General features: G+C 37.3%; 2 protein-coding genes and 1 long non-coding RNA gene across 12 annotated transcripts; 1 reads left to right on the top strand and 2 right to left on the bottom strand.

Annotated features, from left to right (window-relative positions):
• Nucleotides 1–1,125: 1,125 nt before the first annotated feature.
• LOC104721070 (uncharacterized) lies at nt 1,126–3,364 on the top strand. Of its 2 annotated transcripts, XM_010438977.3 has the most exons (6): nt 1,126–1,577; nt 1,720–1,758; nt 1,862–2,104; nt 2,193–2,279; nt 2,415–2,544; nt 2,648–3,364. In XM_010438977.3, exons 1-6 carry the CDS (start codon nt 1,297–1,299, stop codon nt 3,134–3,136), a joined length of 1,269 nt encoding a protein of 422 aa, XP_010437279.1. In that variant the 5' UTR covers nt 1,126–1,296; the 3' UTR covers nt 3,137–3,364. The 2 variants fall into 2 exon arrangements, with proteins under 2 accessions (XP_010437279.1, XP_010437280.1); XM_010438978.3 differs by lacking the exon at nt 1,720–1,758.
• On the bottom strand, nt 3,301–11,295 carry LOC104721068 (uncharacterized). 7 transcript variants are annotated; one of them, XM_087474650.1, is made up of 34 exons: nt 11,192–11,295; nt 10,902–11,078; nt 10,103–10,171; nt 9,936–10,011; nt 9,812–9,834; nt 9,644–9,707; nt 9,417–9,488; nt 9,209–9,338; nt 9,038–9,115; nt 8,783–8,910; nt 8,662–8,687; nt 8,335–8,444; nt 8,156–8,256; nt 7,975–8,061; nt 7,810–7,891; nt 7,634–7,666; nt 7,491–7,545; nt 7,340–7,424; nt 7,101–7,245; nt 6,942–6,997; nt 6,675–6,821; nt 6,465–6,582; nt 6,319–6,391; nt 6,129–6,230; nt 5,821–6,002; nt 5,646–5,698; nt 5,454–5,553; nt 4,960–5,159; nt 4,793–4,877; nt 4,604–4,720; nt 4,434–4,514; nt 4,003–4,287; nt 3,788–3,915; nt 3,301–3,677 (listed from the first exon to the last, which is right to left on the bottom strand). In XM_087474650.1, exons 12-20 carry the CDS (start codon nt 8,350–8,352, stop codon nt 6,977–6,979), a joined length of 627 nt encoding a protein of 208 aa, XP_087330776.1. In that variant the 5' UTR covers nt 8,353–8,444; nt 8,662–8,687; nt 8,783–8,910; nt 9,038–9,115; nt 9,209–9,338; nt 9,417–9,488; nt 9,644–9,707; nt 9,812–9,834; nt 9,936–10,011; nt 10,103–10,171; nt 10,902–11,078; nt 11,192–11,295; the 3' UTR covers nt 3,301–3,677; nt 3,788–3,915; nt 4,003–4,287; nt 4,434–4,514; nt 4,604–4,720; nt 4,793–4,877; nt 4,960–5,159; nt 5,454–5,553; nt 5,646–5,698; nt 5,821–6,002; nt 6,129–6,230; nt 6,319–6,391; nt 6,465–6,582; nt 6,675–6,821; nt 6,942–6,976. The 7 variants fall into 7 exon arrangements, with proteins under 7 accessions (XP_087330776.1, XP_087330777.1, XP_087330778.1 ...); XM_087474651.1 differs by lacking the exon at nt 7,340–7,424 and having other exon boundaries at nt 6,319–6,370; nt 7,140–7,245; nt 7,483–7,545; nt 8,783–8,841; XM_087474652.1 differs by lacking the exons at nt 3,301–3,677; nt 3,788–3,915; nt 4,003–4,287; ... (10 more) ...; nt 6,675–6,821; nt 9,812–9,834 and having other exon boundaries at nt 6,985–6,997; nt 7,140–7,242; nt 7,340–7,361; nt 7,464–7,545; nt 8,335–8,565.
• Nucleotides 11,296–12,313: 1,018 nt separating this feature from the next.
• Nucleotides 12,314–17,124, bottom strand: LOC104721065 (uncharacterized). Of its 3 annotated transcripts, none has more exons than XR_015571223.1 (22): nt 16,883–17,124; nt 16,674–16,711; nt 16,512–16,565; nt 16,350–16,402; nt 16,154–16,239; nt 15,905–16,022; nt 15,730–15,791; nt 15,564–15,643; nt 15,353–15,481; nt 15,106–15,211; nt 14,854–15,015; nt 14,592–14,658; nt 14,440–14,510; nt 14,182–14,362; nt 14,000–14,076; nt 13,839–13,889; nt 13,624–13,680; nt 13,451–13,517; nt 13,029–13,095; nt 12,841–12,944; nt 12,565–12,720; nt 12,314–12,466 (listed from the first exon to the last, which is right to left on the bottom strand). It is a non-coding gene; the product is annotated as an uncharacterized LOC104721065 (long non-coding RNA). The 3 variants fall into 3 exon arrangements; XR_015571221.1 differs by having other exon boundaries at nt 16,674–16,733; nt 16,883–17,123; XR_015571222.1 differs by having other exon boundaries at nt 12,841–12,914; nt 15,123–15,211; nt 16,674–16,733; nt 16,883–17,123.
• Nucleotides 17,125–17,378: the final 254 nt, after the last annotated feature.

Here is a 17,378-nt window from a genome sequence, read left to right as displayed (position 1 = left end):
AAAAATACATATATTCATAAGATAATTAGGGTAACATCCCATTTATACATGGTTAAAAAAATGATATTAGTAATAATTAAAAATATTTATGGATAATTAATTTACCATATTCCAAATTCTATTTCTATGATAAATATGACTTCCAATTTTCTTTAGAGAAAAAAGTCTACATTTTTGTTGATTTAAAGTCCGAACTCTGCTTTTGGTGGAAAAAAACATCAACTATTTGTTAACTTCCAAATAAATCACAAACTCTCGTTGACCTAGCATTTTAAGGCACAACACTAAGTGATCAAACGGAGAAATTAAACGGGGTTAATTATCCGTTAACGAGATCTATTAATAGCAAAACGACGTTATTTATAACACTCTAAAACCCCCAAATTAAGAAATCGATTCTCAATTTCCCTATTCACAAACCCTAATCGATCTCAATTTATCTTTTCTTCTTCAATTTCTCTTTTCTTTTTTGATTTCTCTCTTCTTCTTCGAGTTGACAAGATGAGTTCTAGCTCAGAGACACCGGTGGTAGCTTCGTTCGACCGTGGAGTGCCATTGAAGTGTGTTTGTGGAACCGGTGTAACGATCTTCACATCGAGAACTGAAGAGAATCCTGGTCAACCGTTCTTCCGGTATATAACAAAAAGAGATCTGGAATCTTCTCGTCATCAAAGATATCATGTTCGATTAGGTTTAGATCGATTAGGGTTTGTGAATTGGGGAAATTGAGAATCGATTTCTCAATTTGGGGGTTTTAGTGTGTTATAAATATCGTTGTTTTGCTATTAACGGATCTCGTTAACAGATAATTAACCCTGTTTAATTTCTCTGTTTGATTACTTAATGTTGTGGCTTAAAATGCTAGGTCAATGAGAGTTTGCAATTTATTTGGAAGTCAACAAATAGTTGATGTTTTTTTCCACCAAAAACAGAATTCGGGCTTTAAATTAACGAAAATGTAGATTTTGGAGATTTTAATGATACTTTTCTCTTTTTTTTTTATTGATGGACGAAATTTCCAAATTTTCTTCAGCAATTACCTAAAATAAGTAGTAAAAAGTAAAAAAAAAAAAAAGTTTTGAATTTGAAAAGAGTAAATAAACCCGACCGTTGCTGTTCCTCTTCACTCAGTCAGTCACTCACTAAAGTAAAAATAAAAAATAAAAAAATCTCACCTTAGGAAAACCATTTCTTCTTCTTCTTCTTCTTCTTATCTAGAGAGATCCAAAGAGATTCAGAGAGGGAAAGAAGAGAACTTTGTAACCAAAAAATCGGTTCAAATCAGAATATCACACAATGCCTACGTTGAGAACGAGAGCTAAATGTTCGATTCCCACCACAAACCCTAATCCAACCGTCGGAGGAGGAAACCCAAACGTCTCCTCCGTCTACGAGAAATGCAGAGAAGACAGGATCAAGGAGAATCTTCAGAGGATGCAGAGTCTCGGAATCTTAGATCTCTCCCTTAAACTCAAATCCGATACCCGACCCGTTAAAAGGCGTTACGGTTGTAAATCCCCGCGAGACACTCCTCCTTCTCCTCTTCAGCTTTCAGTCTCCACCAGACGATCCTCAAGGTACTCTCTGACTTCTCTTTTGTTCACATTGCTTCAATCTTACCAAAATTAGGGTTTTTTTTGGGTAGAAATCTAGGGTTTTTTTTTTGAGTTGAAATCAGGGTTTTATCATTTCGCTATTTTATCATCATTCTTTCGTCAGATTGAAGCAGGAACCACCAATTACTCGGAGATCCTCTAGGTAATATCTTCGTTTTCAAATTCAAGGGATCAACAGTAAAGTAGGGGTTTTTAGTATAAATTAGGGATTTTTATTAACTTGTATACTGTTGTGGTCTTCACAGATTGAAGGATGCTGCGCCAGTTACCTATGCTGAGGAACCTGTAGTGAAGAGGGGTAAAAAAGCATCTAAAGATGAGATTGTTATGTGGGTAGGAGAAGGCGTAAGGCCAGAGATTTACACTGACGAACATGAGAAACTGCTAGGTAACACTGAACGAACTTGGGAGCTTTTCGTCGATGGTTACGACAAAGATGGTAAACGCATTTATGATCCTGTTAGAGGAAAGACTTGCCACCAGTGCAGGTTTGTGCAATTGGCTATTTTAACTCTGAAAAAAATGTAGCTTGATTCGGTTAGATTTGAGGCAATTGTGCTACTGCGGATTTTACAGGCAGAAGACCCTCGGTTATCATACCAAATGCAGCGAATGTAATCCATCCGTCCGAGGTCAATTCTGTGGAGATTGTTTATACATGAGGTACAGTAGCCTTCATGGCACTAACCTTGTCTGTTTTTTGTTGACAATTTAGTTAGCAATTGAGTATCTTGCTTTGTTCAGTAAAACGAGTATTGGTCCTGAATGTTTGAAGTTTCTGTTTTGGTGGTTGAACAGATATGGAGAACATGTTCTTGAAGCTCTGGAAAACGTGAATTGGATTTGTCCAGTCTGTCGCGGGATCTGCAACTGCAGTTTATGTCGTACACAAAACGGGTGGCTCCCAACTGGTGCAGCTTACAGGAAGGTAGCAATTTTTGATGTTCTATCAATTGTGCAACTTCTGGTTTTGATTCCTTGGATAGGTTCAAAAAGTTAATGGTTTTCCCATGACTTCTTTTTGTTGTCAGATACTTAAACTCGGGTACAAGTCTGTTGCACATTATCTGATTCAAACCAACAAGCAGTCGGAAACAAGTGAGGATGATGAAACTGATGCCGCTGAAGATAATCAAGCTTCTGCAAAGAGATCGCTTTCTTTCAAAGAAGCAAAGGAATCTGCGGAAGAAGATCATCTCCTTCTGACGATTACTGATGGGCTTCGAGACGTTGATAATGTTGAGGATGGCACAAACAAGAATCCGGATTCAGCTAGAAAGTCATTGGGCTTCTTGTCTTCTGGGGACAATCAAACTTCAGTGAATGATGTTCAAGTGCTAGGCGGTGGTGTCAAGGCATTGGATGTGAACGAGATGGATCCAGGAACTCCTGTGATCATCAACCTTGAGGCTCAATGCAAAGGGAACCGAGAAAACATAAGCAAGAGGAAACTGGCTGTTGAACCAAACCCAAACAGCATCGGTGGAAGACTGAGACAGCGTCGTAAGTGTCAAGTTTGAAAGGAAGAGAGAAGTTTGAGAAGACTATATGGATGGAACTATGCTTTTGCCTGTCTTGTATTATCAGGCTCATCACAATTGAAGCTCTTTTTTTAACTTTCTATCGGAGTAAACATGGATCATGTAAGCACTTGACGGCTTGTCAAATTTTGTGTGTTTGTTGCTGTTGGTGATGATCTCATGTAATGGATGTTAAGTAGCATGGTTTATAAAGACAAGCTTCACTCACAGTACCACAGGGCCGTGTCCCGTGTGATACTAGAGAATCCCCTTACCGACCCATCTTAATATCTATCAGTCTTCTTATTTGATGAAAAGTCGAAACATTTGATTTTGTTCTGTTTCTTAGCTTTCCACCATATAGAAACAAACAATCCAATAACGAACTTAGTTAGAGCCAAACTCTGAGTTCCAACGTTCAAGCTCTTCCCGTTTGCTTTTTGGATGGTAAGAATATCTGCACTGAGCCGAGTTCTCTGATTGGCATCATTGCAGCTTCTTCACACAATGCTTGGACTTTGGGGATCACTTCCTGAGTAACCTGTAAAATAAGGAAGTTTACTAAGCTTATTAGTTACTTGACTCGAAACTGTAACACTTATAGTGGTAATAACTAATCTGTGTTTCTTATACAAAATCAATAGAGCTTGCCTTCGGTTTCTCTGACGATTTTATCAATGTCGCTACAGGATAAAGAGTGAGGCTGCCTCTTCAGTTTAGTTTTAGAAAGTAAAATTTCTCGCGTTCGAATCCGGCAATGTTATATACATTCTCTTCACCTAACAAAGTGATAAAAATGGATATAATCAGATACTTTCCTTAGCAACTGGTGGGTATGAAAATCCTGGTGACGATAATGTTCTTACCAAACTCCTAAGCACTGCATCATCCAACAACTCCAGTGGCTTGTTAAATAAACATTACATCCAAGTAAATGATTAGGGCAAGGAAAAACAGAATATATAAGCCCAACTGATACTCAGAGTGAACATTTGGTTCGATAAAGACTAAATTAGTTGGAATCATATCAATGACAATAACCAAATCATCATGATTAGAAGTCACGCCATCAAACTGGATAAGGAATTCTGATTCAACCTTCTGCTTGCTTCCTTCTAACTGATCGACCTTGTTGACATTATACTCTCTCTCTGTGAACCAGAGTAAAACATATTCAAACCACTAAGTGACACTTCGGTCAAATATAACTTATATGGTATTATTGTCCAGAGCTCAGGTAAGAAGGGCCTCTCTGCCTAATTAACTTAGAAGACAGGAAAGGGGAAAAAGTACATACGTGATCCGTAAATATCACAGAAGGTTGCCTGGATATTGCAATTTGAAACAGCGTTTTAACTAGCATTTCAGCCTCACCCACCTGCAATCAGTACAGCAAAATCAGTTAGTCTGTTTGAATTGTAAAAAATATTTCAACAAGCCTTAGAGTACAGTGAGAGAAGTACACACCCATTTTGAAGTCAAAGAAGATGCTGAGACATTGAAAAACGTGGCATGTGAGTCAAAAGCTACTGCCTTGGCAAGCATTGTTTTTGCATTTCCAGGTGGCCCTAAAGAGAAGCAGACCTGAAATGAAGAAATTTTACAAAAGATGACACTGGAGAAGATCAATAAAAAAACCAAACTTACAAATTTTACCTCTCACTGGTCTCCCAATCTCTTCGTTTTACCGGTGGTAATATAACCATCTCCAGTAAAGCTTGTTTAGCTCCATCAAGTCCAGCTGCAATAATTAAGCATAAGTGTGTTTCCACATACTGCATCAAAAAGGGAAACAAGATGACAAGCATAACAATAACACTCACCTACATCACCATTGTTTGTGTTTATGACCGTGGAGATTTCCAGATTATTTCACAGGTTTTGGACTTGTAGCAGCATTTTAGTGTTCTTTGCCATTGCAACGCCACCACCTCTTGGAGCTGGAGTCTTATGTGATGGACTTCTTCTATACCTTGACGTTGTAGAGGAAACTGAAGCTGAAGATGGAGATGCTCCGGGTTCCCTACATATATAAGGATCAAAAAGAGGATTTTAGTATACAATTAATGCCTTAACAAATTCAGTGAAGCAATAAAACTTGTCCATTCTTCAAAACCATCAAATTCAAGAAAAAAAATACAATAAAAAAATTATTTTAAGAAGAATTTTACTATGCATACATCAAATTCAAATATCAAGTTTAGTAAGCACTTTGATCTAGCTTGAGACATAAATGAATAAAAGCTGAAAACTACATGATCACATGCATGGACTCGGAAATATAATATGTGCACATAGATACAGACTTATAACTCACCTACTGTGTCAATCATGTCGTCCACCATTACAGACTTCTAACTCACCTGCTAAGTCAAATCTGCCACAAGCTTGGCTGCAATAGATTCATGTCCTTGAGTCTGCAAAAAAAATTGAAAAGTCTGTTAGCCATCAACGAGAAAGTAAATAGGGCCACCGGAATGAAACAAGTGACAAACTCAAATCACATCACCTTACACTCTCTTGCAGCTGAACATAGATGTCACCATCAGCAAAACGTTTAATCTTTGATTATCCCAAATAGCAAGAGTAAAAAACATCCAATGGAATAAACAAGGACAATATCACAAATCAGTTTTTTCCTAATCGTTTCAAACTACGGAAGAAGTACGAAGGTAAGAAAGAACCTGAGCTAAGGCAGGATTAGCAATGCCAGAAGTACAAATGGTGTGGTGTTCTTACAAACTTGCGGGAATGGTGTCTCCTGTAAGCAGATGGAAACTAAAGGAGTTTAGGCCGTCGAACTTGTACGGGATCTCGCTAGAGAAACATTGCATTAGCTGGCATGATTCCTTCAACCCGCAACAGCCTGAAAACGAAAAGAGAATATGAAACTATATGTGACAATTAACATGCAATTTCAAGAACAAATTAGTTTTAGAAATTCAAAATATCCAGTTATTAAGTGGCACAAAACCAGAGTGTAACAACCTACCTTGGAAAGTGCCTGACTGATCACAATTTTCCCACAGCCAGAAGCACCAGGAATGGCACAGGTTCCGCCATGAACAGAAGGGGAAAGGGCATCAAGGACACGCTGACAACAGGAAAAGTAAGCAATCAACAACACACATCTTCAATTAACTATTACAGTTGTCAAAAAAAAAAATGAATTGAGTAATTACCTGCTCAGTAAGTAGAGGAGGCATATCAGCAGCAAGCTTTAATGCAACTGGCCTAGGGGTACACAAGCCAGCTCTGACATATTATCAACCAAACAAATTTAACAAGTGAACCAAAAGAAGTAGCGATAAGAAAATACGTTGCAAACCTGAAGCATGGTGAAAGATTAGGGCAGGAGCCCTTGCAACGCCACCAACACAAGATGAAACTACCACCAATTCATCAGAGGATATGGCCTTACTTGCTAGGTAATCAAGTATCAGAGGCTGTTCATGAATATCAAGCAGAAAAACGATTAGCCATAAGAAAATCCATTGTGAAAAAGGGGAACTCAATAATTTAAGATAGAAACTTATACCTGGCCATAAACATGATCGAATGAAATGTCAAAGTATCCCATAGACTGTCCGGGTTAAAGATGACAAGCAAGGACACGATCTGAACAATACTGTGTTGTTATCAAATTTGCCACAAGCTTGATTGCAATAGATTCATGTCCTTGAGTCTGCAAAACAAAAATTATAGAATAAAAGAGTCGCATGAAAAGTCTGTTAGCCACCAACACCACATCAGGTGAAACTAGAAAACAGTAATTGTAATTAAACCAAAAACTGTAATAGTTGACCTCTGTGGTTGATTTGGTAGGAGTAACTTGATATATCATGAGGCTTGCTTTTTATCCTGCAATAACAAGAATCGGTTAAAATCAAAGTAGTTGAACTCATATAATTAGTGATTAGTGAAGGATGATTGAAACAATACCTCAAAGGGTTCTTCTTCTTACCTGATTAATGAGTAGTGGAAATCGAATAGGAGAACTCACCTGCAACTGTTTGGCAATGCGCAAATAAAAGACCACCTCCTCCTGTGGTTGGTCTGTTGAAGGTAATGACACTTGTCCATTCTTCAAAACCATCTCGGATCTGCTGCTACACAATATAAAAATGAGAAGAAACATGGTTAACAAATAATTAACCCTAAACTGTAATTGTAAACAAAACTTAAAAAGCAAAATTGCATAACCTCTCTGTGATCCCCACCCACGCTTTGGACGAGAGAAGTTGGCAAACAAAGATCCCGTTAAACCCACACCAAGAACCGGAAAGACCTTTAAAACACACGATATGTGAAGATGTAAAAAGCAAACCTCTGCATGTTTAGAGAGCTTAAGAACCTGATTGAAGGCTAACAAGGGCGTCTCCTTGGCCATTGCTTGGCTGGCTCGGAACCTGAGAGAGAGAAGAAAATCATCAGGGGATAGGCAATGGAGAAGAGAAGAGGATTTGGCATAGTAAAAATAGATGTCTGAGAACAAACCTTGCCGAGTAATGGGACCATAGATAGATTACTCTGGATAGATAAGGAACCATGGCTTTGCATCATCCCTCTTACGGATTAGGTTTTGCATCATCACAATCATATTCATCCTAATCGTTTCAAACTACTAATTCTTGCACTTAAAATCTGAAGAAGTTACCAAAGTAAGAAAGAACCTTAGCTAAGGCAGGCCGGAAAAGATACGGAGGCTGTGAGGTGTTCTTGTAAATCGAGTCTTCCAAACGTGTCCTCGAAAACCTGCATAACCACGAACAATGAGGTGAACATAGTAAGGCATTCCTCTAAATCTCCCATCGTTAATTAATAGCAATCATACCAACCTTTGGCGGTCCGAACCAGCAAGGCTGAGCACACTGTGTGACAGAGTTGTCCATGATGTCATCAAGCATGAGAAAATAAGCTTGAAGCTGCAATTGCAAAAGATAAAACGAGCATTGAGATATATAAAAAAACAAAGACAAATAGAGAGTCAGACAAAGAGAGTCTAAAACAGGGAATTACCCATTTAATGCACCACCTGAGACTGAGAGCACACGAAAGAAAAGTCTCGAAGTTATACGAAAACCATCCTTCCCTCCAGAAAGGCCTTGAACCTCCACGATCTAACACAAGCAAAGAAAAACATTAGCCATTAGAAGAACCTTCTTGTTTGGAAGACAAACAAAAAGGTCAAATCATACCTCACCAACAATAGCCATTAGTTAATCAAAAAAACAATAGGTAGTATGTGAAGACTCGAAGTTATACGCAAACCATCCTTCCCTCCAACAAGGCCTTGAACCTCCACGATCTAACACACGCAAATAAAGACTTAGCTGATCTGTGAACAGTATAAATATAAGAAAGGTGAAGAGGAGACTGTCAAAGAGGCAACAGGGAGCAACGACAGATCAAAGGCATCCTTCAAGAAACTGAGACATAACAGGTTAACAACTTATATGATTGTAATAAAGAAGATAATAAAAAGATGACAGACCAGAAGAAAGATTTATCATATCAGAGTGTACCTTTGGGAAAGACCTTCAAGGCAAACCTAGAATTCAAACCAGCATAACCACGAACAATGATGTCAGCCTGTAAATGTATGCAATCAAAAAACACACATAAAATAAAATAACTGCTGCATACCAGGTCGGTAGAGCTCTGCATCTGAAGCCTATCTGAATTGCTGAGCAAGATTGTTGTCCCTGGTTACATAGATCAGATAACCAATCTATTAGCATCAAACACGAGACAAGCCCCTTAAAGTGTATAGCCTGAAATAATGAAACAAAATAGTTGTATCAAGTCAACACACTTAGGACGGGAAGAATGAGGACTTGATATATTCAAAATGTAGGATCTAACCAAGTAAATCTATAAAGAAAGATCAGTTATCAGTACCTCATATGGATCAAGCAATGAGGTTTCTCATAGCAATCCAGTCATACCTCTCATCCCACCAATAACCTTGCTTGCATCCTGAAGACGAAGGACACAAAAATCTGAAGTAAATCCACAATTACAGAACATAGAGAAACATAAACTGGTAAGACAAGTGTTTGAAACTGTAACCTGAGCTATAATGTCAAACAAAGCAGCAGACACAATCTCCTTGTATGGTTCTAGCTTCATACGCAAACCATTCACTTTCACAATGTTTCTTTCTTCTCTTCAAACCCTCCCACACATTAATCTCGATGGTCTGCATCAAAGAAACAGAGATATGTAATGTCACTTATATAGAAAGAAAAAAAAAATCGATTAAGAGGAAGAAGACTACCTGGAGATGTAGCTCAGAGAAGACAACGATCCATCAGAACCATCACCCACAGAGCAAAGCATCCTCCACAATCTAAAATAACATATCCAAGAGGTTTTTAGATGAACATAATAACAAGATCAAACACTACAAATATGTGAAGCGTGAAAGATTCAGAGAAAAAAGGGGAGAGAGGCGGGCATTGTGCATCAGGTTACTAAAGGGAAAGAGGAACGTCAGAAACGTACCAAGACGAGGAGATAAGAAGATTCAACAAGAGCAATCCCACAGTGCATGGACCACCACCACGATCTGCATCAAAGAGAGAATATATTTTTGTTAGCTTATAGAATACGACAACAAAAAATAGGAATTTAAGAACTGTGGGAATTAAAAAATCCAAAGATAAAACCTACCAAACAAAAAGAGAAGACCCACGCTTGACAACAACATAATCAAAGGAGCACACCACCGATCAAAAAAAAGAAAACACCGAACCAAAATACAGAAGCAAATAGAGATGAGTTTAGAGAAAAGAACCTGTGAGAAGGCTTGAAGACAATAGCATGGATTAGAGAATACGTGATGATTGGATCATGGGTTGCTTCCAAAAGACCTGCAAAACGAAGACAGAAACATAATAAGGAATAAAACAAAACAAGAAAAGAAGTAAAAAGACGCGGGGGTGTTAAGAGGAAGAACAAAACCCTAGAAGACGTTAGCAGAGAAGAAGAAGCGTATCCATCAAAGCCATCACTAAGAGAAGCATCCAAAACCTGAAACAACATAACAACAAGTTAATATAGCATGAGTTTAGAAACCAAACCCTAGAAAAGAAAGAAACAAGTGAAAACCCAATGATCGGTTAAGAAGAAGTGTTAGGAGTAAGAACGAAACCCCTGAAGACGCTAGAACAGAGGAGACGAAGCGTTTCCATCAAAGCCATCATTGATCGATAACAAAAACATGAAAAAACGTAACAAACAAAATATAAAGCAACCGAAGCGATTCATAAACCAAACCCTAGAAAGAAAAAAAACAAAAAGAAAGTGAAAATCCAATGATCGGAACAGAAAAGAAAAACCAGAGACGGAGTTTTAGAAGAATGTGATGTGATTAGAACACCACCACCACCGTAACGCTCTCGGAGAGACTCTAGAGAGAAAAATAAAAATAAGGAAAGATCATATGCGATGTGATAAAGAGATGTAAAGAGAGAGAGAGAGAGTGACTATTTTATAGATGAAAACTATTGTTGTCGGTTTAGCTATTTCCTTTTTTTTTTTAATTCCTATTTCCTTGTTTTATTTTTATTTTTCTTCTTTGATCATCTAATAGATCAAGGCTCGAAAAATATAATAAGCCCATGATTTAAAGAACCTACACTTAATTTTATTTGGGCCTCATGGGGCAAAATAATGTTGAGGGTGTCGATTTCACAATTCAAAAAGAATTGGGGCTCTTATGCATAGGATTTGTAATTTAAAGGGGTTAAATGTTATTAACCTGATTTCCAAAGTCGACTGTTCCAAAACCCCAAAAAAGCCAGTGCCAGGTTCTCAACCACGCGGACGAGGTAGTAAGCAAGTTGAGTGAGAGAATGGTGTTCATCAATAATCTGTTGCATCACTCACTCTCTCTAAAGCTGCCTGCTTCTCAGCATACTCTCCCCCAAAACTCAAACTATTGGCATCATCATAAAATCAAAATCAAAATACAAACTCATACATACCTGTTTAATTCCATCAAAGATACAAAACTATATATATCATAGAATTAGACAAAGAAGGAGTTACCTCTTTATTTATCAAATACCACTAAAGCAGCTGCCTCAGATGATCTCAGTCTCCTCTGTTCCGTTTTGATTTCAGACAACAGTGGCTCCACAAAACGACGACGTATCATCAACTAATGCCAATGGACCCTAAATAACTAATAAGCTGGGCCAACTAACACCAAAAGCCCAATTTCCAGAATTTTAAAACGTTGTCGTTTCAGCCTTTCAGGATAACATCGATCATCTTCGTCATCTCATCATTCACTGACCAATCAGAGAAAGCCCGAGCACCGAAGAAAGTCAACAAACCATATGGGTTTGTGTTTTTCGTGAGTTGAGCCATCGGTTTTGATAAGGCCCATATGAATAAGTAGTGTTTTGTGTTTGTTTCGTTAAGGTCCAACAAGAAGCGGTTGTGAATTGTGATAACTAAAGTAAACTAATCAGTCCTTAGTTAGAGTTGTTGAATATGTGTGTGTAGCAAGCAGTGTAGGGTGGCTACTAGCAAGTGGTTGATGTAAGTCTTAGGGTGTAGAGTAGAGTTTAATCATGGTCTTCTAGAGCAAGCAAGTGGAGAATTAACACACTTTATGTATGCGTGTGTGTGCATTGTATTAATTATATTTGTAAGAAAGCATCCAAGGGATCCGAAAAGAACAATCTAGTCTTTTTGTATTATACTCTCCAAAGTTACTAAACTGTTTTGTTGTTTACCAAAGGACACAAAACAAAGAGAGCTAGACAGAAGAGTGAACTAATGTCTAATGGACGTCTAAGTGACTGTAGAGAGGTTAGAGAATGGGAAACCCCAAAAAAAAAAATGCAACACGTCAGCACTGTAAAATATCTGTATACGGTGATGGAGTCATCCAGTTCAGTTCGCTAGACAAGCGCAGCTGGTACTTGATTTTAATAGTGATCTGGATGTATGTTCTTTTGTTTTCGTTTCTGATACTCAGTTGTATCTTCTGCTCTGTTTCACTTTTCTTGCTATATATAGTTAATGTACACGAGTGAGTTCTCTATGCTGCCGTGTGTTGTTTCTTCCCGGACGTGTGTGTGTGTGTAATATTTTCGTTCAATTTCTTCTTTTTATTTTTGTTGGACTAAAATAGTGTGCCGTTTTTTTAATACTATACTCTTCGAAAAATTAATGTAGTCCATAATCTTAACCATTTTAATCTCGTTTGATTTATAATTTCAGAAGAATTTTGATATTCAATTTTAAGAAGCAGACTTTACTTTTTAATTTCTTTGATGGCGCAGTGCAGGCAAAGATGGAGCAGCCAAACAGCTGCAGTAAATAAGAGAAAGCATTGGTGTTTAGTTTCTTTCTTTCTGAAGTATATATAACAAGGCATGAAATCAAGTATTATTAAGAATGTCACCTACCTTTTTTGATGATTGCCTTTGGCTTGAGATGACTGTGTGACTAGTTTTCTGGCCATAGTGCAGATGGATTCATCATCAGACAACTTTTTAATCAACCTCAAATCGAACAAAAAAAAATGATTCTTTAGTACTCATATCTTAACTCATCACTCAGACCTGCAATCAAAACCATCAATGGTATCAAAAAAAAAAAATCAGTCAAAAGATTCTGAGTGTTAGAAGACAAGAGAATTCTTTAACTATAATGAAATAATCTAACATGGACTTTTTACTTACAAATGATGAAGCAGAGGATTTAGAAGAACACGAACTTGTTGAGATACCACCGCTCGCTCTCTGACTTGTTTGCTCTATTGTCGCCATTATAATGGTTCAACGTTCTCAGAGTTAAAAGAGAAGAAATTTCGGATCACACACCACAACTCAGTAGATTTAAAGCGAATCATAGATTTAGAAGCATGTACCTCTCTTCTGTGACTTGTGTGAATCATATTGGTAGAGCTAGCTAGCAGCTTTTCTCCTATAGAACCTCTACAAGGAAAAGAGAAGAGACCAATTAGTTAGCCTCACTAGGAAGATCAGCAACTCTTACTTTGAACCTGAAACAACTTTAAATAACATGGCAAAATAATGTAGAAACTCCCCAGTGGCACAGTCCACCATCACAAAGCATATGAGAGTATGATTAAACACTAGAGTCCAGAATATAGATGTAACCATGAAAAACCAACAGAGATATACAATAACATGGCAAAAAATTCAATAACATGGCAAAAACTCAACAGTCTGCATCAAAGAGACAGATATATTTTTCACTAATATAGAAAGACACAAAATAATCGGTTAAGATAGCTGAAATATACCAAAGGGAAAGAGGAGGAAGTACCTGAAATAAACCACATGTCCAGCCTTGTGCATCAGAGGAGCCCATACTTAGAAGTTAGAAACAGACCCTAAGAGACATCAAAAAGAGAAGCAAATCAGCGATCATAGCATCATCCACCAAAATCTAGTACATTAGAAGGACAAGTAAAAAAAATATAATTTATAAAATCAAACCTCCCATTGCCTCGAGGATCTGCATCAAAGAGAGACAGAGATGTTTTCACTTGAAACCTGAAACATCCAATAAGAAAGATCAAAATCAAGTTTGAAAAGTCCCTGATTGGCACAGTCCAAAACTCAAAATCCAGTCAATTATATTAAAAAACAAAATAGTAAAAGAAAAGAGATAGCTTACATATAACCAAAGGGAAAGAGGAGGAAATAGATACCTTGTGCATCACATCAGAGGAGCCCATACTTAGTTGCAGACGCACCATACCCTACGAGACATTTAAAAAACCAAAAAGCAAATCAGCGATCGATCATAATAGCATCATCCACCAGAATCTACAAACAACAGAAGGAAATGTAAAACAAAAAAAAATCATACCGTAGGAGGAGACGTAGTGTAAATTCAGAAGCGGGGATGGATGATGGGATCAAAAATAATAAGCTTCCAAAAACAGCCTGCAAAACGAAGAAACTTACTTAGGGGATCAAATCAAATAAGAAAAAGCTGAGACGCATTAGTAAGAAGGAAAAATTTAATTGAGAGAGAGAGAGAGACCAAACATGTAAGTAAAATCAAACCGTAGGAGGAGGAGGAGTGTAAATTCAGAAACTAATGGAGCGATGATTGGAACGTAGAATCCTCCTTCAAACCAAAGTGAAAATTCAGAAGCAAATTATAGAGATGCGTTTAGAGCAAGGAAACCTTGAGAGCGCCTAAAGAAGTAGCATCGAGAGTCAGTACCTGCAAGAGGAAGAAAGAAACGTAAGGAATTAAGCTAGAAAAAAAAGGTAAAAGACCTATTAAGAGAAGAGCAAAACCACTGAAGACGTAACACAGAGAAGAAGCGTGACCATCAAAGCCATCACCCAAAACCTGAAAAGAAAAAAAACTACAGAACAACAAGTTAGAAACCAAACCCTAGAAAAAGACAAGCAAGTGAAAATACAATGATCGATTCAAAGAAAGACACCAGATACTAGTTCATGCGTGTCCACCAAAGCCATCATAGATGGATTGATAAACCCATAATCCAAAACCTGAAAGATAAAAAAAAAAACAGAGAAATTAGTTAGAAACCACACTCTAGGGAAAAATAAGCAAGTGAAACTAGCAGTTTTGAAGAATCTCAAAAAAAAAAAAAAAAAAACAAAATCAGTGAGAGAATCATAATAGGATCATCATGAACCAGAATCTACAAACAACAACACAAGGAAAAGTAAGTAAAATCAAACCGTAGGAGGAGGAGGAGGAGGATGAGTTTTGACAATTCAGAAGCGGGTGGAGTGGAGCCTATTATGAAGCGAGAACAAATCAGTGAGAGTGATCATCATCAACCAAAATAAAAACTCAGAAGCGAGAACAAATCAGTGAGAGCGATCATCATCAACCAGAATCTACAAACAACAACACAAGACGAACAATAAACTTAATTACTTAGTGGGAACCAAAACCAAAATATATAATTATGGATTATAAATTCAAACCTCCTGTACAGTAATACCATTGCCTCGAGGATCTGCATCAAAGGACAAAGCTTAAAAACAAACACTCGTCTAGGAACTTGAGATATCCTGAGGCTTGCTTTTTATCCTGCAATAATAAGAATCGGTTAAAACAAAGTAGTTGAACTCAAATTATTAGTGATTAGTGAAGGATGATTGAAACAATACCTCAAAGGGTTCTTCTTCTTACCTAATCAATGAGTAGTGGAAATCGAATAAGAGAACTCACCAGCAACTGTTTGGTAATGCGCAAATAAGACCACCTTCTCCTGTGGTTGGCTTGAAACTCGTGAATCAGATTAAGATGACAAACTTTGGTAATGAAACTTGTCCATTCTTCAAAACCATCTCGGATCCGCTGCTACACAATATAAAATTAACCCTAAACTGTAATTGTAAACAAAACAACAAAAAAACTTAAAAAGCAAAAGTTGCATAACCTGTCTGTGATCCCCACCCACGCTTTGGACGAGAGAAGTTGGAATACAAAGATCCCGTAAATATTCTTCAGAGCAAGTGCCTGAGAGTCTCATTAAGCAACTTTTTCAGTTGTTAGCAGTGGCAAGAAAAACAAAAAAAAAAAAATGAACTTGAAAAAAAACATACCTGAAAATTAGGCTTGTGACTGAGGAATGTGCCTGAGAGACTCATTAAGCAACGTTTTCATGCTAGGCCATTTAAAAAAACAAAATCCACTGAAGTTTCATTCGCATTCTCTCTCTGTCAATTTTGAAAAAGAAGAAAAAAAAAAGAGATGATCGCGTCAAAGAGTTCTTCTTACCTCTGCAGCAGCGAGCAGCACGGAATGAACGCAAGAGCCAACTGTTGGTTGTCCTGCAACATCAAAACAAGCAGCATAAGAAGAACTCTTTGATGCAATTGCTTGGCTGGCTCGGAACCTGAGAGAGAGATTGAACAAAATCAAAACCATCAGGATTAGCGAGCACACTAGTAAACAGTTTCATCCTAATTGTTTGAAACTAGTAATTGTTGCATAGAAATCTGAACAAGTACAAAATTAAGAAAGAACCTGAGCTAAAAGGCAAGATTAGCAAGATACGGAGGCTGTGTGGTGTTCTTGTAAATCGAGGTCTTCCAAACGTGTCCTTGAAAAACCTGCAAAACAAATCCCACCATCTGTTAGCCACCAACAACATCACATCAGGTGAAACAAAAAAAAAAAACTGTAATTGTAAATTAAACCCAACAAAACTGTAATTGTTAACCTCAGTGGTTGGGAGTAACTTGATATATATATCCTGAAGCTTGCTTTTTAATCCTGAGGCAAGAACAAGAGAATCGGTTAAAAGGAAAAAGTATATGTTGAACTAAAAAAAAATAGTGAGTGATTTGATAAGTGAAAGTCTGAAAGACGATTGAAACAATACCTCAAGGGGTTTCTTCGGCCGTTGGAACTTGTAGGGATCCGCGGCGTTACACATCTGCAACAAACGAAGAAGAACAAGGAAGGTTGTTCATCAGATACAAAAGCCAAGACCGTAAAAAGCTACTTTACTTATATACCAAATAAGAGTCAGTCGGGGACTTACTATGACTCGTCTTTGCTTCATCTCTCCGGTTTACTTCTCTGGCCAAGACAAGGACGTAAACTATGTAACTCAGAATGTTGTTGGGAAACAAGAACAAAAAGAGATCCATTAATTTTCCCCACTCATCAAATAAACAAAAAAATAAAAAAAATAAAAAAAAAAATAAGATGACCGGAAAAAACCGGGGTTGGTTATCAAAATAAACGTACCGGTGTATTGGGGAATTAACCCAATTCCGCCGTCGAACTTGTAGTGTGGTGTTCTTCTAAATTCAGATACAAATACAAGCCTAAGACAAGAACGGCGGAGAAGCCACCATGTTCGGAGATTTTAGGGTTTTGAATCGCGAAACGAGTTGCTTCCCTCCGATCATATTCGAAGAAGAAGAAGAAGAAGAGAGATGTAAATTCTTTTTTTTTTTTTTTTTTTTTTTTGTATTTTGTTTCGTTTTGTTTGTGAGATGAGTGAGAGTCTCTTTATACGAAAACAAAAATAGGAAAAGGAAATTTTCCCTTTTCTCATTTTTTTGTTTGACCAAATTTCCTATTTGCAATTATAATGAAAAAAAAAAAAATCTATCAGAGATTCACAACGGTTCTCTTTCTTTTTTTCCTATTTAATTTTATTTTCTGAATAGATTTCCTTTTTTGATATTTGTTTTTGTTATTGAAGACAACAAAAAAATTCCTTTTTTCCAAAATTTAT

This window comes from Camelina sativa, chromosome 11 (genome assembly GCF_030686135.1).
Source record: "Camelina sativa cultivar CO46 ecotype springtype chromosome 11, ASM3068613v1".
NCBI lineage: Eukaryota > Viridiplantae > Streptophyta > Magnoliopsida > Brassicales > Brassicaceae > Camelina > Camelina sativa.
This window is presented reverse-complemented; position numbering and strand designations above follow the sequence as displayed.